This window comes from Nelumbo nucifera, chromosome 3, assembly GCF_055504915.1.
Source record: "Nelumbo nucifera cultivar China Antique chromosome 3, China Antique-T2T, whole genome shotgun sequence".
NCBI lineage: Eukaryota > Viridiplantae > Streptophyta > Magnoliopsida > Proteales > Nelumbonaceae > Nelumbo > Nelumbo nucifera.
In genome coordinates, this window is record NC_142651.1 from 46,395,303 (window position 1) to 46,420,952 (window position 25,650).

At 39.5% G+C, this 25,650-nt stretch overlaps 1 protein-coding gene and 1 pseudogene across 1 annotated transcript in view; both read left to right on the top strand.

The window, feature by feature from the left end:
* The window catches only part of LOC104611463 (ELMO/CED-12 family protein), a 38,139-nt gene extending 25,178 nt beyond the window's left edge, over positions 1-12,961 (top strand). Inside the window, exons 8-10 of the mRNA XM_010278523.3 lie at positions 9,150-9,270; positions 12,286-12,428; positions 12,521-12,961. Coding sequence (XP_010276825.1) covers positions 9,150-9,270; positions 12,286-12,428; positions 12,521-12,622 — 366 coding nt within the window. The 3' untranslated portion in view covers positions 12,623-12,961. The remainder of the gene's footprint in view (positions 1-9,149; positions 9,271-12,285; positions 12,429-12,520) is intronic.
* A 4,161-nt stretch (positions 12,962-17,122) lies between these two features.
* On the top strand, positions 17,123-24,653 carry LOC104611495 (tyrosine decarboxylase-like; annotated as a pseudogene).
* Positions 24,654-25,650: the final 997 nt, after the last annotated feature.

The window sequence follows — 25,650 nt, forward strand, 5'->3', positions numbered from 1 at the left end:
CTCCATATAATTGGAAGTTGGGATGAGGCTTAGATGATGATGATGATGATGAGCACTGTCACTGTGCCATTGACTGCAAATTGTCATTTTTTTTCAGTAAAATTAAAAATTTCTTGTACTAAAATCCAATCCAATACTCAACTTAACTAGCCTTAATCCCAACTACTTAGGGTTGACTAATAAAATTCAATCCAATCATATTTCCAATATCTGCACAAAGCCTTAAATGATCCTTAATGTGACTCCATAAATCTTTTGTCTTCTTACTTTGAATATTAGGCCCAAAGAAAATCATCAAGGATCGTATCATTTTTTAATAGTGGGTGTTTAACATCCTTTTCATTGCTCTTGCACATATAACATAAATTTGTTTAGTGAAAATTTCCTCTCTTTTTGGTGATCCATTGTAAGAGTACCGTCAAGTGCCACTAGCCATGCAAATGGTTCCACTCTAGGTGGGGTGGAATTACGCCAAATACCTTTACCTGATTGCATATAAATGTATGTAAAATGATTTTATAGTAAAATGTCCATTTGTTGATTCCTTCCACTCATCTTGCATCTGAGAATTCTGGAGAGAGATTCTCATCTTTAAGTTTTATGGGAAGGGGTGGGGGGATCCAAGAAGTTCCGTCTGGTAAAATGTGGAAAGGTATGTGAGCCAAAGGCAGGGGGGGGTTAGGGCTGAGAAAGATAAAAGTGTTTAATAAAGCATTGTTAGGGAAATGGCTGTGGAGGTTTTGGCAAGAGAGAGAAAAGGAAGCCTTATGGAGGAGTGAGGCTTGGGTGGGAACCAAGAGAAGTAAGGAGCTCCTTATGGAGTAAGTGTTTGGAAAGGAATTATGAGGTTTAATCAGGAGTTCAGGGGCTTGGTTAGATTCAAAGTGGGGGATGGATATAGGGTTAGGCTCTGGGAAGATGAATGGACTGAAGTAGGAAAACTGTGTGAGGTTTGCCCAAGGTTATGCAGGCTGACTGAACAAGTTACAATTGATCAGTGTTATGAGAGGAGAGGGGGGCAGTTGATCTGGAATCCAAAATTCAGAAGACCTTTATTGGACCATGAAGTGGAAGAGTGTATTATGCTGCTGGAAAAACTAGAAGGAATAAATATTTCAATTGCCAGAAAGATGGTTTGTGGTGGAAAGAGAGCAAAGATGGAAGATTCTCAGTAAAGTCATTATACAAGACACTAGTAAGAGATAGCCTAGAGTCAGGTCAGATAAAAGGAGTGTGGGGTAACCCGGTACCCACAAGAGTGGAGGCCTTTTGCTTGGTTGGTAGCCCATGACAGCATTCTCACTATGGATCACTTGAAGGATAGAGGATTTAAAATGGCGAGCTACTGTTATTTATGTCACATGGAGGAAGAGACGGTTCTTCATTTGTTTTTCTCCTGTATTATGGCAAACTTTATTTGGAAATTCTACTTCTTTCTGTTTGGAGAAAGTTTGTTTCAACCTTCTTCTCCAGAAGAACTATTCTCTTAAAGACCAAAACTCAAAGGGAGCAAGAAAGCCAGGATCCTGTGGAGCTGTGTTCCGTTTGCAGTCTGGTCACTTTGGAATGAGAGGAATAGAAGAGTATTTGAGGGCAGGTCAAAGAGCATTGGTGTTCTGGTAGCAACAGTGGGTAAACTTGTATCAGATTGGGTTCATCTTCCAGATTTCAATCAAGTGAAAAGAACTGATCTGTTAGAGAATTTCTGGAGTACACTAGATTTGCGTCCTTGTAACTAGGGATGCAAATGTATTGGATCAGATTTGAATCACGGTATATTCGAATCCGATCCGACACTGTTCATGTCGGATCCGATCCGATCCAATCTGATAGGACTCGATTTGAATTCGAAGCCTTTCGTTAAGTTGGATCTTTGGATCTGATCCGATCCAACTTGTTTTCTTTAAAAATTAATAAATTATTAAAAGAAAAATAAAATATACTAATTTAAATAAAGTAAAAACAAAAATGCAAGTATTTTTTTAATTATTTTCATCATATATATACATGTTTTTATAAAAAAATAAATAATATAACAAATTTATAAAAATATAATATAAAAATATATTTGTAAATAAATAACATATATATACATGTATTATATATATTTATATTTATAAATATATAATATATCGGATTGGATAGGGGGGATCCGAAACCGATCCGATCAAGGGTGATCCGAATTCGACCAAATAGGATTGGATCTCGAATCGGATCGGATCATGATCCGATCCATTTGCACCCCTACTTGTAACAATGAACTATTTTTAATTTGAGATTATTTGGAATTTGGGTTGGTGTGTCAACTTGACAACCAACTGTCATGTATATTGTACCTCTTTTTTCAGTTTTAATGAAATTCTCTTTTATCCTTCAAAAAAAAGTTTGCTAAACAGAGAAATACATCTAGTAACTTCTCTATCCAACTATGGTATTATAAATCTTGGACACTATTTTTTTGGTAGTAATTAAAAAGAAAATGAATTCTTGCATAATCTGTAGAGCCTAAGGTATACCTTGCATAATCTTCCAACTCCACAACACTCATCTTCCTAGAAATGAATTCTAGAACCTTCCCCCACCTTGAACTTTGTGAAATACAAAAACACATGAAAAAGCATAATCCCTTTCCAAACACTCTGTACTGAATCAAGCCTCTCTTGAATCCCGATCATGGTTCAAAGTATTGATACTCATAATACACAAAAATTGTGTATTGTGAGTTTTCAAACAGTGATTTTTTTTTTGGTTCAGTGTTTCAAGGATAAATATGTTAGGAGGGATTCTAATGTTAAACATATAGAAACCTCCTAAGTATTAGTATGTAGTGTTTCAGTGACCCTGAAAATTGATATGTATTGTACGATATGGGTATGATATGTATCTGTTTCGAATGCAGCTACAGTAACCCGAACCAGGAGAGAAGGAAGAAGAAGATGAAGAAGAAGAAAAGAGAAAGAGAGAACAGGAGGGTTTAGTCAAAACTAATTCGTTCACTGTTCATTCGACCCCCTAATGTTTATTAGGTTCTAATAACCTTTACAAAGACTAAACTGTCCTTACTTAAGTGTGGGCAGAGTATCTCTAATAAAACTGCCACATAAGCAAGGTACTTAACAAACATGAGATGACTAAACTACCCTTATTCGGCTCACTTTAACACTCCCCCTCAAGCTGGAGAATATATGTCATATAATCCCAACTTGTTACATAGATAGTTCACTTTCCCTGAGCTTAGAGCTTTTGTAAACAAATCTGCCCATTGATCATTCGAGCCCACATGTTCTGTGTTTATCTCTCCAGCAAAGACCTTCTCCCTCACAAAGTGGCAATCAACCTCTATGTGCTTTGTTCTCTCATGAAATACAGGATTGGATGAGATATGGAGTGCAACTTGGTTGTCACAATACAGTCTCATAGGTTTATCCATGTGAAACCCAATTTCTGGTAGAAGATTCCTCAACCACACTAACTCACAGGTAGTATGTGCCATGACCCTATACTCAGCTTCAGCACTACTTCTGACCACAACTGTTTGCTTTTTACTCTTCCACGTCACAAGATTTCCTCCAAGGAATGTGCAATAGCCTGTAGTAGATCTTCTATCATTCACTGAGCCTGCCCAGTCTGCATTTGTATACCCCACTACTTCAAGTTTTCCTCCTGGTTTATACAATAGTCCACGACTTGGAGCTCCTTTCAGATACCTTACAATTCTAAGAACTGCATCCCAGTGAGGTATACGAGGGTTCTGCATGAATTGGCTTCACCACACTGACTGCAAAGGATATGTCAGGTCTCGTGATAGTTAGATAGTTTAGCTTCCCCACTAGTCGTCTATACTTTCCAGGATCTTCAAATACTTCTCCTGTATCACTGCTCAACTTAACATTTGGTTCCATAGGGGTCTTAACCGGTTTTGCACCTAATAGTCCTGTTTCTTCCAATAGATCAAGAACATATTTTCTTTGGCACAGATTTACACCTTGTTTTGACCTGGCAACTTCTATTCCCAAGAAATACTTTAATGTTCCAAGATCTTTTGTTTGGAAATGATTTTGCAGAAATACCTTTAGTTTGCCAATCCCTAATTTATCACTGCCAGTAATGACAATATCATCCACATAGACCACTAATAGGATCTTCCCAGCTTTTGAGTCAAAGCTGAACACCGAGTGATCAACCTGGCATTGCTTCATTCCAAAACTCTTCACCACTTCACTAAGCTTCCCGAACCAAGCACGCGACGATTGTTTCAACCCATAAATTGCCTTTTTCAATCTGCATACTTTACTATCCTTCCCCTGAGCAACAAACCCAGGTGGTTGCTCCATATATACCTCCTCCACAAGATCACCATGGAGGAAGGCATTCTTTATATCAAGTTGAAACAGAGGCCAATCATACATAACTGTCAGGGAAATTAGTACACGAACAGAACCAATCTTAGCCACCGGAGAGAATGTCTCCATGTAGTCCACTCCATACAACTGTGAGTAACCTTTAGCAACAAGTCTGGCCTTCAGACGCTCCACACTACCATCTGGCAAGTATTTCACAGTATACATCCATTTACAACCCACAGCATGCTTACCAGGTGGGAGAGTAGTAAGTTCCCACGTTTGAGTATGTTGAAGAGCAGAAAGTTCCTCCTCCATTGCCCGCCGCCACCCAGGTGAACTAAGAGCTTCTTGAACATTGTTAGGTATGGAAATAGAGGACAAAAGTGAAACAAACTGGCGATGTGAAGTAGAAAGACGAGATAATGAAACAAAATTGGAAATGGGATGGAGGGTAGAACTGCGTTTGCCTTTCTGTAAGGCAATGGGTAGTTCAAGGTCTGAAGGTTCAATAATATGAGCCATGAGAGGATCCGCAGATGAGGTAGAAGCTGGAGGAGGGGCCGGTGTCGTTCGACGTGTATACACTTGCCAGATTGGTGGTCGTTTGGTGGTGATCTGCACTGGGTGAGGTGATGAGTCTACTCCAACAACAACATTTGGAACTGGATCACTGACAGGAAGAGGAATAGGAAGTACGGGTGGAGACGAAGGTGCTTCAAGACTTGAGAAGGGGACAAACTCAAAAAAGGTGACATCAGGGCAGACTTGGCACTTCTGGGTAATGGGATTATAACACTTGTACCCTTTTTGAGTCCGTGAGTAGCCAAGGAAGACACATTTAATTGAGCGTGCATCTAGCTTGTCTATTCTAGGACTCAAATTGTGGACAAAGCACACACAACCAAAGACACGAGGAGTTAATGGGAATGGAGATAAAGTGGGAAACAAGATAGAGAAGGGGGACCGACCATGAAGGATGAAAGAGGGCATCCGATTAATGAGAATACATGCAGTGAGTACAGCATCACTCCAAAACCGTTTAGGAACATTCATGTGATGAAGAATAGACCGAGCAGTTTCAAGAAGCTGACAGTTCTTCCGTTCAGCTACCCCATTTTGTTGAGGGGTGAATGCACATGAGGTCTAATGAATAATGCCATGCTGTTCTAAATACTGTTGAAATGAAGTAAGAAAGTATTCACGACCATTATCTGAACGGAGAATTTTGATTGGAACACCAAATTGTGTGCGTATTTCAGCATGGAATTTTTGAAAAATGGAAAACAATTCACTTCTTTCTTTCATTAAGTAAATCCATGTCATTCTTGAATAATCATCAATAAAGGAGACAAAATACTTGTACCCATTATAAGATTCTATTTTGATTGGACCCCAAACATCTGAATGAACCAAAGAAAAAGGACTCAACATACGACTCTCAACTCTTGGACTGAAGGACATACGACAATGTTTCCCAAACTGACATGACTCACATTGCAAAATTGACAAATGACTCAATGATGGGACCAAAATCTTGAGAGCCTTGAGAGATGGATGTCTCAGTCGGCAATGCCATTGTAGAGGAGTAAGTGAAGTTTGAAGAGCAATTGATGATCCACCACCGTCAAGATAATACAATCCACCAGCTTCATGCCCCCCACTAATCTTCTTCCCCGTCTTGAGATCCTGAAAAACACAAGTGGAAGGAAAGAAGGTAACAAAACAGTTAAGAGCTTTGGTTATTTTACTAACAGACATAAGATTGAATGGAAACTTAGGTACATATAAAACAGATGATAAGGGCACAAAATCCATGTCAACATTACCAACACCACAGATGGGAGATGAGGACCCATTGGCAAGTGTAACAATTTGTGATGTGGAGGTTTTAGAAAGAGAAGAGAACACACCTGGAGTCCCAGTCATATGATCTGAGGCTCCAAAGTCAATAATCCAGGGAGGGGTTTTAGATGACATGCAAGCAATACCTATTGGGCAAGTGTGGCAGTGGTATGCTGTGAAGTAGTTTGAAGGAACCGTTCATACTCATCACACGGTACACTCACCATCTCCCTCCCAGAAGTAGATGTAGATGTGGGAGGAGTTCGGTCTGCCTGTTTACTGTCACTGATATCAACCTCACTTGCTACAACATGATTAGCCCATTTAGAGGGAGGGCCATGTAGGTCATAACAGAAATTCACACTGTGTCCTTCCCTACCACAATGAGTACACTTCCTTGTAGAGTTATTCTTCCCTCTGCCACGGCCTCCCTCTGAGTCACGACCACCCCGACCAATCATGGAACTGCCACGGCCTCCTCGGGGAGCATGACCTCCCCCTCTTGTACTATGTCCACCTCTTCTAGCTGCCACAAGTGCTGATCTATCAGACTGTGTGGAGTTCTCTGTCTGTCCCAAAGAAATTCTACGAAGCCTTGCGAATACTTCCTCAAGTGTAGGAAGAGAAGAGCCCCCTAATATTTGGGCTCTAACTGGTTCATACTCCGACTTCAACCCCACTAAAAATCTTGTAACATCTAGTTGTTCCCTTTGTTGTTGCTGAACTTTAATATCTGGAGTGAGGGGATGATAGACATTGAGTTCATTCCTTATATTCTTCATGTAGGCATAGTACTCTTCTAGTGTTTTGGTTCCTTGTTGTAAATCAAAGTTACTCTTGATAAAGCTGATATACTCTTGTTGTGTTATCTTGTCCAGAATATAGCTTCTTAGCATGCTCCCATATATCCTTAGCCGTATCAAGGAACATGAAGTTGGCACTAATTTTGGGCTCCATACTATTCCACAACCAAGTCATGATTTGAGCATCTTCTTGTTCCCAATCATCAAACCCTGGAGAGTCAGCCGGTGGCTTCTCATCTTTTACATGCTTCACTTTCCTCTTTGCCTTGAGAAAAACTTCCACAGATTTAGTCCATGGAACGTAATTTTCCCCATTCAGTTTAATTGAGGTCATCTGTACCCCTAGGTAGTCGGGGGAAACCACCACACTAGGTTTCTGATCATTGTACCCATCTCCTATTGCTGCCATTGTACTCTTTCACAGTTGCCTCTAACCTGACTTCTCAGCTACAAGCTGACTAATGTTATTCACAGTCTGATATTTCAGCACCTATTGCAGCCCCTAAACACAACAGTGAGAGCCCACGCCTTGTTCTCATTCACACTACTGCTGTCTTCACAAACCCACGAACCACATAAGCATCAATTTAGCACTCACTAATCACATGTAGGCCCTCTTACAACCACTCAATAGAAGTTGTGCACCACAAGCTCCATAACACAGTCAAATCTGCTACACCCAGTTCAGACTTGTTTAACACATTTAAGAGGGCATTATACAACCACAAAGAACTCGACTAGGTCACTGCATTACACCTTACACCACTCGGCCACCTACAACAGCCCTAACCCACTCAACCACTTACAGCAGCCCCTACACCATTCGGCTATTGTACACAGCCCGTTCTAGGGAAAGAATGAACCTAGTTCTCTAGGTTCTAATCAGTACTAACTGATTCTTGGAGGGTTTCTACCCAGAAATATCAGCAACACAAAAGGACTAGATAACCAACCTTCCTTTGAGAGTATCAACCAACCATTCACTGCTGAAATCACTTTCCTTGATGAAGAAGACTGTGCGCAGCAGAGAGAAATGAGCTGTGATGTCTCAGACCTAGGGCGAACCAGTTATCTCCATTAACTAACCAGAAACGAAGAAGAAGGTGTCACGAACACAGCTGAGATGCTTTACAAACTGAAGCAGGTCAGGAACCTCGCTCTGATACCATGTTTCAAATGCAGCTACAGTGACCCGAACCAGGAGAGAAGGAAGAAGAAGAAAAGAGAAAGAGAGAACAGGAGGGTTTAGTCAAAACTAATTCGTTCACTGTTCATTCGACCCCGTAATGTTTATTAGGTTCTAATAACCTTACCTTTACAAAGACTAAACTGCCCTTACTTAAGTGTGGGCAGAGTATCTCTAATAAAACTGCCACATAAGCAAGGTACTTAACAAACATGAGATGACTAAACTACCCCTATTCGGCTCACTTTAACAGTATCAATACTTTCCCAAAGTAATAACCTTTGGGAATAACCTTCCTGCAAAGTGCTCTTTTATTTGCTAACCTCCAAAGTCATTTCCCAAGTAGTGATTTATTGTAAAGTCAAAGTGTCAAATTGGATTTGTATTGGATTCTTTGTATTAAATTAGTGTCTTTTCATTTAAGAAATGGGTTTGTGTTTGTCCATGAATTCAACCTTTGGCTTTACCTTTAAATTTTCAAGTAACCTGAAAATCTGTCGACCATTAAGATTGAAGGTTAATCCTTAAGTTATTTCCCCTTTTCCAAACAGTGATCTTCCTGAGTTTCCAATCTGCAGTTGCACGCCTGTGCTTTGGCTCTACATGTTTTTGCAGAAGTTTACTTATTTCTACTTCAAGTTTTATCTACTTTCCAGTGTCCTAAGTCAAATCAAAGCTTTTGTCCATTTATTTTTTTGATCAATAACAGAAAATGTTATTAATAATTTTTTATCTATTTATCAGTTAGAATGTTTTAATAGTCCTTTTTTTATACTTTAATACAAGTTTATGCTATATTATGCCTGCAACTTTTGAAGTGGTCCTGAAAAAAATGAGAAATATAATTCTTCTAATTGAGAAGAAAATGTTTTAAATTATTATTTTTTGTGACTGTTATAGTAAAGTATTTTTTTCACATAAACAGGAGAAGATAAAAACCTAGAATATATTTTCTTGTTTTCTGTCCTTGTGCAGGATTCGTTCCAGAGTCTAGTACACAAGAAAGAAGGGAGGAGATCTGAGTGGGAGTATCCCTTTGCTGTGGCTGGTATCAATATATCTTTCATGTTGGTACAAATGTTGGACCTACACTCAGGTATACAGAACAGATTGTGCCTTTGTCTTGCTTCATTCACTGCATGTTGTTCAAGAACTTTGTTGCTTGAGTTGTATGTACACAAAATAATGAAAAAAAAGAGTTGTATGTACACTCCTGTGACATGTTGATTTTGAAGTGATGAAGACCTTGATCATTAACAAATTTCACCTTTCATTCTTATTTTATACCCATCATATCTGAAAATTAAGAGATTGGACTTTACTGCATGGCTTAAAAGATTAGCATATTTTTCTAATATTTCAATGAAACATTTTTATTTCATGAGTTCCAATATGACATATTACTCGAATATATCTTGAATTATTCTCCAGTGCTTTATTATCTTTTGCATTGTTTTAACATGTTTACGTATACATAGATATCATCCATAAATGTATTTTAACTTTATCTATTCTTTTGCAAGTTTACCATTATAGACAGCTCCTTATTTTATTGTTGTGAAATATTTTTAACTGTACAGAATTTAATTAAATATGGTTGATTTTTAATATTTTAAACTCCTATAAAAGGTCAAACATATAATAGCATAAGTATTATACATATTTACATATCAACATTTTTTTTTTGTATATTGTATAATAGGATATAGTGGTATAATGATTTTTAAACCCTTAAATCCCTTCTAGTGGAGAAAGAGACCATAAAAGTAATATGAACATTACTTTTATCACTTTATAGTGAAAGTTTGTTTAAAAGAGGATGCACTTTTACGATTCCAAACAATAATAACAAATGTTTTCAAAGATTAAGGGGGTGTTCTTATAGTGGTTCAGAAAAAGGGTGGTTGTGTTTCAGAACAATACTTCCTCTTTTTGAAAATGAAAATATTGGTCTTGAACTATCATAGGCATTTTGTTATGTATGGTTGTGTTGTGTTCTGAATCACATAGAACCACGACCACTGTTCTGTTCGTGGTTCATTTATTGGACTCAACAGACTGTCAGCTTTTCTGTGTGACTCACATGTATAGAAGCAATTCATCTACCGTAATTCACTTTTGGTTATACAACTATTTGCTTATCATATGTGAACAATAATATATAGCATGTTAAAAGTATAATATAATATAATATGTAAAAGTACATATAATTTGTTAACAAGTATATATAATCATAATTTTTTTTTCACATGTATAAAATATATATTGCATTTTATACAATATAAAAATATGGTCTGAGATACATAGAATCACTTGGCCACATCAGCCTTCTTTTTAAACCATGTGGTTGTTTCCAAAAAGCTATCCTTCGTAGTGTTCAAAAAATGGGGATTTTGCTGGTTCTGAACCCATGGTTTACTGGTTCTAGAACCAGCTGCAAATGCCTTCCAGAATGTTGGTTGTATTTGTGAGCCAAATGAAACACGAATACAACCATGAAAAGAACACCCCCTGATATAACATTCTAAAATCTTTACAATAATTCAAAATGAAATTTCTGATAGTTTCTGCATTTTTTATTTATTTTTAAGGGTCAACATTTTCACTAAAACTGGCATTTTAAACCTTTCTTTAGTGTCATAGTTGACCAAATTGTAGGTTGAAACCTAGTGGCACATCGAAGCAGAAAATTTCTAACATGCAACAATAGGCTTCAGTTACAAGTATTAATAAGCAAATAAAGAAGAGACAATAGAAAAGGAAGCAAGAATTAAGTTCTACTATAGCTGCTTGCTATGGTAGAAACAGAAAAATTCTTTATTCAGCCCTTAGTAGGGGGAAAACAATTGAATAGGATAGGTTGTTCTCCATAAGATATGTTGACACTCTTTTATTGATCTAAAATAGCAACTTTCAATTTCCTACTTGGACTCTTAAGACTCTTAACTCCTACTTGTATTCAAACTACAAAAAAAGGAAGAAACTTCCTTTTCAAACTAGGACACCGACTCTCTAGTTGATTAGTTCCACTAAACATAAGAAACTAGATATTACTAAAAATAATAAGTCATCTTTAACTGTAAATAGTAATGACGACAATTACTATAAATGCTAATATGATCTACTGGTCAACTTGTTGATTAGGACTTTGACCATGACTCGCAGAACCCAAAAACCAACCAACTTGAAGTCTTTAGTTGGGGCACTTCCACATATTGGACTGAGCTAAAATTTTATAGTATTGGAGTACTATAAGTGTACTTTAATGCCACCAAATTTCAGCCAAATCAAACAAGGTTTGACTGGTTTGCTATTTGACCCTTCTTCAATTTCTTTTCTTTGAGACTTGCTTAAAATTTTCTTACAAGCACTTAACATCACACATTAGTCCATTATTATGATTTTTTTACTTGTTATATTGTAATGTAATTTCCATTGAAATATCAATAGCATTTGTTCATAAAATTGTTCTCACCTGCTTTAACGTATTCATAAAGTTGTTGTTTCTTGGAAATTTTCACATATTTAAAAAGTTAAAGATAAACAAAAAGAAAGAGAAGGATAAAAAAGAAGGTTACATAGTTGGCACTAAATTGAGGCAGGGTGACAATGGAGTTCCCTGTTACTTAGGTTTAGTTTGGAAAGAGTAAAAATACAAATATGTAGTGTGCAAAACCTTGTATTTAGTATTATTTTGTATGTATTTGCACTGTACATATTTGTATTTGTACTCTTTCCAAACTGAGCCTTAGGAAACATCAAGGTGAGATACAAGTCATTCCCAAAAAACACCTTACACCTAAGCATATGAGCATCAACTTGACAACTATTTGAGGTTTAGACCTGCAAAGATAAAATTTAGCAAGGCCCCCCCCTCATGAGACGGATTAATCCCTAATCAAAATCTAATTGACACCCATTCCCCTTGTATTGTCATATGTGAAATGTCTCTTACAAAAGTCTACTCTCTCTCTCTCTCTCACACACACACAGGTGATCAATTGTTCAATCAGGTGTCTAAAATATTCTAGAAAAAATAAATAAAATGTAGAGAATCTAGGAAAGAAACTTTTACTGGAAAAGAAAACTTATGGTAGTCCTTTCTTTGCAGGAAAACCAGCTTCTGTGGCTGGAATCCGGTTCTTAGAGCTGCTAAGTGAAGATGAAATGGCTTTTGATAACCTGTACTGTGTAGCATTTCAAATGTTGGATGCTCAATGGCTTGCAAAGCGTGCTTCTTATATGGAATTCAATGTAAATTGATCAACTCATGGGTTCCTTCACTTCAATGCTATATTATGGCCATACCTTGCCTGATCTTTTTATCCCTTGGTTTTCTTTTGTAGGAGGTTCTGAAGTCTACGAGAACGCAGTTGGAGCGTGAACTTGCACTTGAAGATGTCTCCAGTGTGAAGGAATTACCGGCATACAACCTGTTAAAGAGATAGCCGAATCCACATTGGTGAAATCCATCGTCAATCTGTTCTATAAAGGTTTGCATGAATTCCTTATAGATACATGATATCTCGTAGCAAATTATATTTATAACAAAGTGAAGTTGTAGAAAAGAAGAGGTTGAATTCTCTAACCCTACATCCCCTTTGTTCACTATTAACCATCCTTTAATTATCGTGTCTAAACATATATATGGATATCATATCTCCCTTGGACGCCCTTCCAGTCTCCTATTTGGGATATCCTGCCATTGGATTCTGGGGTGAAACCCGCTTATACCAAGTAATATCACTTTCTCTATGTGGAGATGACTCCCAGAAGTCACTTAAAAATCTTATAGCTTTTGTACTTGGTATATGCTAAGGTGAGAGTTACATCATTTCACTACTCACTAGCTAAATAGGACTAATCAGTCAGTCTTACCTTTTTGAGTTGATTATTGTAAATGTTCTTATATAACTAGTGTAAGGGCACGTGTTAACACGTGTGTGTGCATGAGCACACAAATAAAAGGTAAAGGTACTAGTTAATATTATATAATCAAATTCAACTTTTATGACCTGCACCAAAAGGCTTGGGTGGGCTCAATCTGACCTTGGACCGAACCAGCTTGTAATTTTACATGGCTAGGCTTGGAATTTTGGCTCTTGGGCTGGGTCTGATTGCAAAAGTTTGGACTTTTAAAGTTTTTGGGCTGGGTTTGGGCCCTAGCCCTGAGTAGCCCAAACCTGGCCCAAGGCTGGCCCAATTATATACATGTATATATGCATCTATAGACATGTTTGCATGCATACATACAAATCTGAATAATTTTCTTAATAAGCCATGCATATACACATACACATACATATATATACATGTATATCAATTTTTAGTTTCGGCTAATTGACAGACCCAAGTCTGGCTTAAGCCCTAAGCCTGAGCCTAACTTGAGTGCATCAAATTTTAGTACGAGGTGGGCTCATGTTGAATAGTTTAGACTTGACATTGGGTAGGGCTTGGGTTGAGCTAAAACCTAGCTCAGCCCATCCGACTTGCACCCCCTACAAGTATCTGTTTTTATATGGTAATAAGATATTAAGAGTGTAACTGCAGAAACTGTATCATGGAGCAAAAATGTGAACCAATTACATTAAAGATGTTACATGTCTATTTGCATTTTCAATGTTCACATTATCTTTTCGTAGGTTCATATTTTTGCTTCACTGTGCAAAAATTGCACCATGGCATTTGTCCTCCAAATTCTAACTTGGCTTTTCCTTCATCCCAACCACCATTTGGGATTGGCTACGCCAACATGAGAAGTACTAGGTACGGCAATACCTAAGTAGTATATATACACATCCTACAAAATAATCAGAGGTAAACAGAACAAAGTAATACCAACATCAAATGTTGTGTGTAATTAAAAATATATACTTTATTTTGATAGAACAGTTAGGGTTCATCAAACCGACCAACCCAACCCAATCTCCGTTTAGTTTTTACTAGTTTTTATGCTAACGCAAGAGGTTGGGTCAGTTTCGGTTGATCATTTGTAAGTTGACCAATAACAACCTGATCTGACTATATATATATATATATAATATGGGAAAGTGAAAAATATTTCTATATTTTTTAGTTTAAAATATTTTATATTGTAAATTTTGTTATTTTAAATCTACTTTTTAAAATACCAATATAATTTTTTTAATTTAAACTTAACTTCTAAATTTATTTTTTTAATTTAAATTTGTTGAACCAACCAACCAACCCAAATTGATACAACCTGAGTTGGTTGATTTTTAACATTTATTGGTCGGTTTTGGATGACTAATTTTTCAATCTGACCAGGTCAATTCAGTTGGCCAAATATCTTGAAACCAAACCGAATCAACCTATGAACACCCCTAATTATAGTTTCGTATTAACGGCCAATATATGGTGTATCGGGGCTAGTACGGATGAAACGCTGGTTTATCTACGCAATTCCACTTATGTCGCATGCATGGTATTAATTGGCTTGTATTGTATCACGGGAGTATCAGGCTATCAGCCCTGTATTGCCTGATACCAAGACGCATTTTTTTTTTTTTAAATAATTTTTTAACACAATGATACAGTGAAATGAACAGGAGACAACGTGACACGCTAGGGAACTCATGTAAAGAAGGTATAAACATAAGAAATAGGCGTTTTTAAAGTTTATGTGAAAGTGTGTGCTATCAGGATAAACTTAGAGAAATAGTGGAAGAATTAAATATACATGGTTATTCATAGGAAATAAATATAATCTAATTGACATAAAAAAACAAAATTTAATAGTGAATTGATTTTTTTTTTATTTGTTTACCTTTTCTGTTTTGGTTTTCTGGATAATACAAGTATTGGGTTATGTCGGCTGAGATTCTTATGAGTATTCGTGGACTAGTGCTCCTTTAATGTTACAAGTCTTGGGCCAGACAATAAGCCTAAATGCTCACTGGTTCATGCCTTCATGGTTTTATTGTTAACGGGTTTGTTAGTTCATTCAAAGCATGAAAGCTGTTATTTAACAGGGGAATCAGAAAGGCCACCGGGCCACCAGTTCAACTGTCTGGTCCGGTTAGTCTTACAACACTTCTCTTCACCACCGCGTGTGTCGCAATATGTATTGGCTTTATTATATCAATATTTTAAACTTGGCTCTGTCCTTTTCTTTGGATCATATTACTAATTCAACCAGAAAATCTTCTATTCCCTTGAATACGTTATAATCTCAACAAGAAATCTTCTTTGGGGCCGGTTTAGTCACACAGCTCTCATGAGGTTCATGGCGAAAGCTCCTAGCTGCATATCCTAGGAGCAACCCTGAAACCAAACCCAAGTAGGGCTTAGTCACTTTTTTTGAACCGTTAACTAATTGATATATATATATATATATGGGGTCGACTCTGATACGGAAAAGATATGATATCTGAAAATTATTAGTTAAAACTTTTTTCATACCATATCTTTTTCACATCATAGATAGATAAAAGAAAAAACAATTACTATTAAGGAAAAGAGGAAATGCAAGCAAGGTCCAAAAAAGGAGGGGACAACCAGACCACCTCTCGAACAAAAGACAGCTTTACAAGGTATCAAATGAGCTAAACCATTATGTTTCCGATTAACATGACAAAAAGCTACAGTCCTCAGTTTAGAAGAAAGAAAAGTATCCAAAAGAGTACTAAAAGTCCACGGAATAGAAGAAGAGACCCCATTGAAGACTGAGAAATCAACGAGTCAGATTTAACAACTACAGAGCTAATGTTTTTATCCACGGCCCATTGCAAAGCACACTTAATTGCAAAAAGTTCAGCTTCAAATGGCCCATGCTTTATCAAACACTATCCTCCTAAGGCAAACAAAAATTCAGAATTAGTATTATGAAAACCTATAATCCCATAAGATCCAAGAGATCACAAAAGGTGATTACAAAATGATTCATTGAAGGAGGAATACAAAAAGATGTATAAGACCCCAAAGCAGATAGAGTCGAGTCAAAATCTAGAACAGAGATACAATCAACAAAAGAACTTCTAATTCTATAAAGAAGCCTATATAAATCTACAATTTCCCCCAAACAAGGCTGCATTTCTCATTAACCAAGTATAACAGAGACCAGATAACCAAGAGAAACACATCTTTCTCTTCTCTAGAGTGTAGTAAAAACACATAAACTATAATTACATCTGAAATTCAATCAGCAATATTTACAATAGACCTAAGGCCGGGAAGCAAACCAAACAGCTCGAACAAAAGGGCAAGTAAAGAAAAGATGAACCAAAGACTCTTCCTCTTGTGAACAGAAAACACAACCTTGAGATTTACTAAAACCTTTACTATTCAAAACAGAACACCCGGAGACAAAGCCTCTAATAATCCTCCAAAGAAAAAGCTTGAATCTAGGCAACACTTTCAACTTCCAAACCCTTCTTATCAAGGCCTTAATTGGAATTGGCAGAGGATTAGATCGAAGAGGTCAAATGGAATTAATAGCAGCATTAATCGAAAAGGACCAATTAATAGACTTGATCCAAACAAAAGGGCTACTGGGCAAAGTTCTAAAAACATGAGCGTTTAGAATAAGATCGACCCAGTGACCAGTAAAACACTCGACAATCTTGTTAACATATGAAGAACCATTTTTATTCAAAAATTCCTTGGCAACCAAATCTTTATGATGCCTATCTACAGGACCCATCAGACTAGAAAAGCTACACCATCAAATATTTAGCTTTAAGATTTCTGACCCACAAGGAAGAACCACCTATTCATCTCTATTTCATGCCGTTTGTATCACGTCTGTTAATTCCTTCTCGCCCAAAAGGGTTTCTTCTCCCATTCTGGTTATTCTTTCTCCTGTTCTACTGTGAATTGAAACCCTTGGCGCCCCCTTTCATAACCCACCCACTGGACATAAACTCTTTCGAGTTCCGCCGGCTGACGCCAACGGCCATACAAACGGCGAGAAGGTAAGTATTCTGTAATGGAGGGAAGTAAGCGTCCTGGTTTTCTTGGCGCCCCCTAACTACTATGCTTACTTCCCTTCCAGCGGTCGTGTCGTTGGTTTTCTCGGCGAAATGCTTAGCACCGGATTTAATGTCGTTGGGTTCAACTGGATGTCGGCGCCGGCGGCCACAGAGCTGGAGTGCATACTTTCTGGTTTGTTCTTTTTCTCTGTTTTCATTCATTGAGAATGCCCATATATATATATATATATACATGAATACAGTCGAGTCTCCTACGTTTACAAAGACTCAAACTACCTTTCCTAACTGAACTATACATGACAAGGATAAGAAGATGTATACAAAGAAAATAAACGGAGACTCCTAATTCAATCACAATGGAGACTCCTAATTCAATCTTAACACCCCCCTCAAGTTGGAGCATGCAGATTGTGAATGCCAAACTTGCGGAGAAAGTACTCAAATTCGACTACCAGCTGAATGATAGTCGACACATAAGCAGGACGAATGCAACCATTTTGAATCTCATCACGTACAAAATGGAAATCAACTTCAATATGTTTCGTACGCTCATGAAACACTGGGTTTGTTGCAATATGCAAGGCTGCCTGACTATCACAATATAATCGCATTGGGTTTGAATGCGTAACTCCAAGAGCCAATAACAATCCCTTCAGCTATTTTAATTCACATGTGGCTGTGGCCATAGACCAATACTCTGCTTCCGCTGAAGAACGAGCCACAGTGTGTTGTTTCATAGTTTTCTAGGAAATCGGCAATTTCCTAAGCATAATAAACCACCCAGACAAAGAACGTTGGGACAAAGGACAGCTCGCTCATCACACCATGCATTAACTGTTATGAGCACCCGCACCACACGGCAGTAGTTGAGGTAGCAGCGCGCACACGACAGGCACCGCACAGCAGCAGTACCATGAGCCGCGCGCAGCACCGCGCGGCGGCGGCACCATGAGCCGTGCGCACGCACACCAACAGCAGCAGCAGAGCGGGGCCCACACGACAGCTCATAGGGTGGGCCCACCCTTAGCCGGACACGACAAGAGAACGCGCCTTATCCCTTATCCCATTCTCTCTTATCTTATCCCCTTATCCTTAGAAGGAATTGTAGTACCATTAAAAGTAAGTAGTCTAATTAGAAGTAGGAGTTTAAGTCCGTTTAGGACTAACCTAGCCGAATCCAACAAGGAACCCTCCTCTTGTAATCTCCTATTTAAGGAGACGCTATTATTGAATGAGGATATCGAATATTCAGTCAAGAAAGAGAGTAAAGGAGAGTTTGGTGATCTCTTGGACAAATCACCCTTGAGATAGTCAAAATAGGGCCTGTACGCAAGGCCAAGGGCAAGGAAAGATCTGAGGTTCCTGCGGTGGAGCGACCCGTGACGCGATCCTACGCTCGGGCCCATAACAATAACTACAAGTCACAATCTGAACGCAAGAGAATTCCTTGACCAGGATTGCCTTTCAAGTAGCGCACCACTCCTAATGCAGCCTCCCAATGTCTTTCTTGCGGTTGTTGCATGAATTGGGATAGAACATGCACACAATAAGACAACTCTGGATGCGTTGCTGAGAGATAAATAAGCCTCCCCACCAAGCGTCTGTATCGCTCAGGATTAGATAAGAGGGGCCCATCTATCAATGTGAGATTGTGATTCTGCTCCAGAGGAACAAGAGTAGGTTTTGTACCAAGTAATCCAACTTCAGAGATAATATTCAAAGCATACTTACGTTGAGATAGAAAAATTCCTGTTGAGTTTCGGGCAACTTCAATGCCCAAAAAATATTTCAATGGTCCCAAGTCTTTCATATGGAAGCAATCACTCAAATATTTCTTGAAGACTTGAATTGCCATACGATCATTACCTGACACGATAATGTCGTCCACATACACGAGAACAAACACATGCACCCTATCTCGATGAAAGGTGAAGAGAGAGTAATTTGAACATGATTGCTGAAACCCATGTCTTCAAGGCTGCGGTTAATTTAGCAAACCAACATCTTGGCGCTTGTTTCAACCCATACAGAGATTTTCACAACCGACACACCATACCTGGTTTATCCGACTGAAAACCAGGAGGCATTCGCATGTAGACTTCCTCATGGAGGTCACCATGCAAGAATGCGTTATGTATGTCCATTTGATGAAGCTTCCAATTTCTAGTTGCTGCGACTACAAGGAAGGTACGGACAGTAACCATTTTTGCAACTGGGGCAAAAGTTTCATTATTATCAATTCCCTCAACCTGCTTGTTTACCAAAAATTACAAGACGGGCTTTGTATCTTTCCACTGTCCCATCAGTGTTATACTTGATTCGATACACCCATTTGCATCCTATGGCTCGTTTTCCGGATGGCAAAGGCTCCACAGTCCATGTTTGATTATTTTCAAGTGTGTATTTTTTTCTGCATTGCATCCCTCCATTTTTCATCCTTTACGGCCTTAGCAAAAGAAATAGGTTCAATTCCTATAGTAATAGCTGCCAAAAAAGCATGATGTTGACAAGAAAAATTGTTACAATTCACATAGTTATCTATGGGATAAGGACTACTTGCAGAATGTGATTGGCCAAGTGATCTTGCAAAGGGACGCAAAGAGGGACTCAAGTGCTGTGTGGTGTGAAGCACATAATCTCTCAACCTTGTGGACTGCTGTTTCTGTCGATGCCCACGCCCCAAATGAAATTTAGAGTGTTGTTGTTGAAATTCGAAGTGCTGTTGTTGCTCAATATCGCCACCCCCCTGACATCAGGACCGTTTTCGCTTTCCTTTTCTGTAGTGGCATCACAAGAATGCATGGGTTCACCAACATTTGCATTCGGGTCTACGCGGGTTCCTTCTTCTACACGGACTCCTTTTTCAGCGGGTTCACCTTGCTGGTTAGCCTCCATCTCGCCATTTGCTAGTCCAGGTAAATAAGTGGATGGTACCAACACCTCATTTGTCCCACCTATTCCACAATTAAATTGGCCTTGTACTTTGTTCGACTGTGCATCTTCCTTGTGTGCATACGGGAATTCATGCTCTAAAAAAGTAACATCTCTTAATGCAAAGAACATGCCAGATTCTAAATCATACAAGCTTAATCCTTTCTTTCCAAAAGGATACCCAACAAAAACACACTGTTTGCTTCGATTGACAAATTTATCCCCTCCATGTCCATGATTGTGCGCATATGCTACGCAACCAAAAACTCGCACATTATCATAAGAAGGAGGTCGCCCAAATAACATTTCATAGGGAGTCTTTCGCTTCAACAGAATAGACGGTGTCCGATTGATCAAATAACATGCGGTCAGGACGCATTCCCCCCAAAAATCAATAGGCAAGCTGGCTTGAAAGCGCAAAGCTCGGGCAACATTGAGTATGTGGCGGTGCTTGCGTTCAACCCTCCCGTTTTGTTGAGAGGTCCCGACACAAGTGGTTTGATAAATAATACCACTTTCAGCAAAATAACTAGCCAAATATACAAACTTAGTCCCGTTATCAGTATGGATCACCTTTACAGGTTTGTTAAATTGCCTTTGAACCATAGCAAAAAAATTTTGAAGAACTCGTCCCACTTCCGTCTTATCAACCAGAAGATAAATCCAAACGCCTCTAGAAAAATCGTCTACTATGGTCAAGAAATAATGAACACCACAAGAAGCTGTAGTTCTATAAGGACCCCACAAATCATAATGAATTAACTCAAAAATATCGGATGCTTTATTATTACTAGAAACAAACTCTTCTCAACATTGTTTAGCTCGGAAGCATGCATCACAACCCTTAATACTGTCATCATTATTATTCTTAGTGCTAATAAAAGGCAGCAACTTAACAATTCTATAAGAAGGATGCCCTAACCTTTGATGCCAAATATCACACGTCCTGCTCTTTGTAGTCTTCATTGCTCTTGTTGATGCAATGCTTCGGAAATAATAGAGTCCCTCTCGTTGCTCACCCGCTCCAATCAACATCTTTGTAGTGCGGTCCTATATCACACAAAATTTATTAGTGAACTGGACAATACAATTTGATTCCGCAATCAATTGCGATACAGAAAATAAGTTGCAATGCAAACTAGGCACATATAAAACACTAGTCAGATTCAGATGATCGTCTAGTGCAACTGTGCCTTCTTTCTCTGCTATTGTCGCTTTCCCGTCTGGTAGCCCGACAGAGCACGGAATGACATTCTTTATGTTTCTCATCGACCCGAGACTTCCTGTCATATGATGAGAGGCCCTTGTATCTATTTTCCATTCTGACAATTTTTGCTTACCACTTAGTCGTTGATTCCCCTCTTTCTGTGTGTTCAAAAGGTTGAGCAACATGCTCCACTGCTCACTACTCAGTCCATTTATCCCAGTCTTGGCTGGATTGGCCTTGACTTGGCCGCCACGACCTTTTCCTCCTGCCCCTGCTCCTTTTTCTCTGTTTTCAGTCATTGCCGACTATTGTGTCTAAAAGCCCACAATCAGCGGCAGAATCGCCACAAAAGACAGAGAACCGATCTCCGGATGTCTAAAAAAAAACTACCGCAGAACGTTGACTCGCCGAAGTCTTCGCTGTTATGCGCACAAGAAGAACCGTCAGAAGAGCTCTGCGAAAAAAACACAGTGTCGAACTGAATTTGGTCTGTGAAAAACACAATGCCGAACTGAACTTGGTCTGCGAAAAACACAGAGCCGAACTGAATCTGGTCTATGAAAAGCACAGTGCCGAACTGAATCTGCTCTGCGAAAAACACAGCGCCGGACTAAATCTGTTATGCGCACAAGAAGAACCGTCGGAAGAGCTCTGCAAAAAGAAACACAGTGCCAGACTGAATCTGTTATGCGCACAAGAAGAACCATCGGAAGAGCTCTGCGAAAAAAACACAGTGGCGAACTGAATCTGGTCTGCGAAAAACACAGTGTCAGATTGAACTTGTCTGCGAAAAACATAGTGCCGAACTGAATCTGGTCTGTGAAAAGCACTGTGCCGAACTGAATCTGCTTAGTGAAAAACATAGCGCCAGACTGAATCTGTTATGCGCACAAGTAGAATGTTGACTCGCCGGAGTCTTCTCTGTTATGCACACAAGAAGAACCGTCGGAAGAGCTCTGCGAAAAGAAACACAGCGCCGGACTGAATTTCCTGAGGTCTTGGAACGTAGACCTCTTGCTCCTGTTTCGGTGCTCTGATACCATGTAAAACCAGAGCTTTCTGGTTTGTTCTTTTTCTATGTTTTCATTCATTGAGAATGCCGATATATATATACATGAATACAGTCGAGTCTCCTACGTTTACAAGGACTCAAACTACCTTTCCCAACTGAACTATACATGACAAGGATAAGAAGATGTATACAAAAAGATAAACAGAGACTCCTAATTCAATCACAACGGAGACTCCTAATTCAATCTTAACACCTCTTCTCTGGAAATGGTGGTGGTGTGCTACAAGGGACTACTTGCAAAGCCATCCTGTGCACGCTCACGGCAGCCAGAGATCGGATGTTGAACAGAATTGGTAGGGAGAACATAGGGAAGTTGGTGGTTTGTGGATCAGATCAGATCCATTGTGCACTCCGGAAAGCTGCCCAGATTGCAGGGATCTTTCCAAACAACTTCCGTGCCGTTGCAACGAGTAAGGCCACCTCATTCGGGCTGGCCCCCGAGTCTCTTCGGTCTGCAATCCAAACAGATATACAAGTTGGGCTCATCCCATTATTCCTCTGTGCTACTGTTGGTACTACATCGTCGACAGCCGTTGACCCAATTGCTCTATGCGCAGTGGCCAAAGAGTATGGAGTTTGGGTTCACATCGACGCAGCATACGCTGGAAGTGCATGCATATGTCCCGAGTTCAAACACTTCATCGATGGGGTAGATGATGCAGACTCATTTAGTTTCAATGCACACAAGTGGTTCTTCACCACTCTCGGTTGCTGCTGCCTTTGGGTCAAGGACCCTAGCGCCCTTGTTAAGGCCCTGTCAACCAGTTCTGACTATTTGAGGAACAAAGCTACTGAATCAAAGAAAGTGATAGACTACAAAGACTGGAAAATAGCCCTTACTCGTCGATTCCGAGCCATGAAGCTCTGGATGGTGCTTTGGAGCTATGGTGTGGAACCTAAGAAATTTCCTTCGGACCCACGTGAAAATGGCTAAGCACTTCGAAGAGAAGGTAACTAATGTAACCGTTCCGGGTCACGTATCAATTTTTTTGTGATGTATCAATTTTTTGGCTAAGTACCTCGTCAGTGACGTCTGTTTCCAAGTGGCATGTGAGGCTGTGACTCAGAGATTGAAGTGGAGCTCCCTAGTGGCGAGTTGTCTGGTGGCGAGCTACCTAGCGGCGAACTACCTGGTGGCGAACTGCCTTGTGGTGAGCTACCTTGATGAGCTACTTGGTGGTGAGCTACTTGGTGGCGAACTGCTTGGTGGCGAGCTACTTGGGAGGTGCCGAGCTGGGCAGGTTAGGTGACGAGCTTCCTTGCTCTTTAGTGTCCTGCAAGGAACCAAACGTCAGAGGACCCGGGGTGGCTAACCCGGCGAGGTTGCTCCGATGCTTAAGTCAGTACTCTCATAGTAGATTGCGAGCTAAAAATCATAAAGTATGAGAACTAGAATATGCTTACTTGCTCTCTCCTTGCCCTTGGGGTTGGTGCCTTTATATAGGCATTGTTTGGCGTGGGCTTCATGCACCATATCTGAGATTTTTGCGAGGTCGTCTAAGTGGTTCGAGATTCCTGGAGGTAACCACCATGCACGTTAACCACCCTCTAAGTCGTTCGGCACGTGGGCCAACTTCCAAAGATCGTGGGAGTGTTAGGATATGCATGTCGAATTCGTCGGCGAGCACGTCTTGTAAGTCGCTAAGTCGATGCCTGGGCCAGGTTGCCGGCTCGTGCTTGTGCCAGGTCGCGCCTATGCCAGCTTGTGCTTATGCTAGGTCGTGCCTGTGCCAGCTCGTGCCTATGCCAGCTCGCGCCTGTGCCAGGCCGTCAGGTGGGACACCATCAACTTGGCTAAGGCAAGTTGTTGCCAAAATGGTTTCGGGTGTCACCTAGTTGTTCTGAGGTGCCATGTGTCACAATATCATTGGAGGGCCAAATCCACCCTCATGGACAAGAGGATTGAGATTGTGGTGCCGAGGAATTTTGCAATGGAATGAAGGATCACGAGGATGAGACGCTCAGGCAATTGTCGGAGTTGGAAAGTGCAAACGAGATCAACCGTAAGTTGCTAGAGTCGATCAACTCGGCTAGGCGCATATACATGACGCATGCGGTGGTTGGGGGTGTTTACATGATCAGGTTCGCTGTTGGTGCAAGCCTTACGGAGGACCGCCATGTGAACTTGGCATGGAAGGTAGTGTAGGAACATACAGAGGTCATTCTCAAAGCGTGCTGATTTAAGGTGGCGACCTGCGACCACCACTCCGTATTCGTGGAGTTGAGGGTTTAATTCAAACTTACGAAAATAAAGAGTAAGACCCAGGTAAAAAAATAAAAGAAATTAATTACTTAGGTTCATTAATTTTTTTCGTATTCATCATCTATAATTTTTTTTCTTAAGTTTCTTCTGTATCTATTAAATCATCTACATTGAATTGTTTCTACTGTGAAATTATTATTGATTTTACAACAACGATTCTTAATTCTCTCTCTCTCTCCTCTCTCTCCGTTTGTATGGCCGTCAGCGTCAGCCGGCGGAACTCAAAAGAATTTATCTCCGGTGGGTGAGTTACAAAAAGAGGCACAAGGGTTTCAGTTCACAATAGAATAGGAGAAAGAATACCCAGAATGGGAGAATAAACCCTTTTGGCAAAAAAGAATTAACGGACATGATACAAACGGCGTAAAATAGAAACTGCACGAGTCATCCTAGCGCGTGTGTCATGACATGTGCCGCGCTTAGGTTTCGTGGGACGTTTTTGGGGGGCAAGTCTGTAGGGGGCAGATGCGAACCCAATTTGTCCACCTAAAAGCACTAATTCTTACCAGAACCCCACCAGAAATTCCTCCGAATTTTGTCAACGGAATTATTAATCAAGGAAGGTAACTGGAACAAAAATATAGCATGATTGGATACAGACTACAACACAAACTTCAAAAGAACCAGTTTACCGGTAACCGGCTTGTGACAGATTAAATGCTCTCCACCCATTAAGCTTATTCCTCAAGTTATCCAAAATATAGGCCTAAAGAATGAGCCTTATTAGGAGCCCAAAACAAAGGAACACCCAAATATTTCGATTGACAATCCAAGTTCCCCATTCTTAACTGCCTTCTCAAAAGCTTTTCACCCTTATGATATTAGTACTTCTACAAAAAAAGATCCAATTTACTGCAATTAATCAATTGACCCGACATGGACTTAAATTGATCAATCACATCTAACAAATAAGCCACTTCCTATCTAGAAGCTTTGAGAAAAATAAACATCATCAGAAAAATAAAAACAAATGAGATGGGAGAATCCCTACAGGCCTTAATCTCATGGATAAGACCAGAATTTTCAGCAGGAACTAAAAGTGTAGAAAAGCC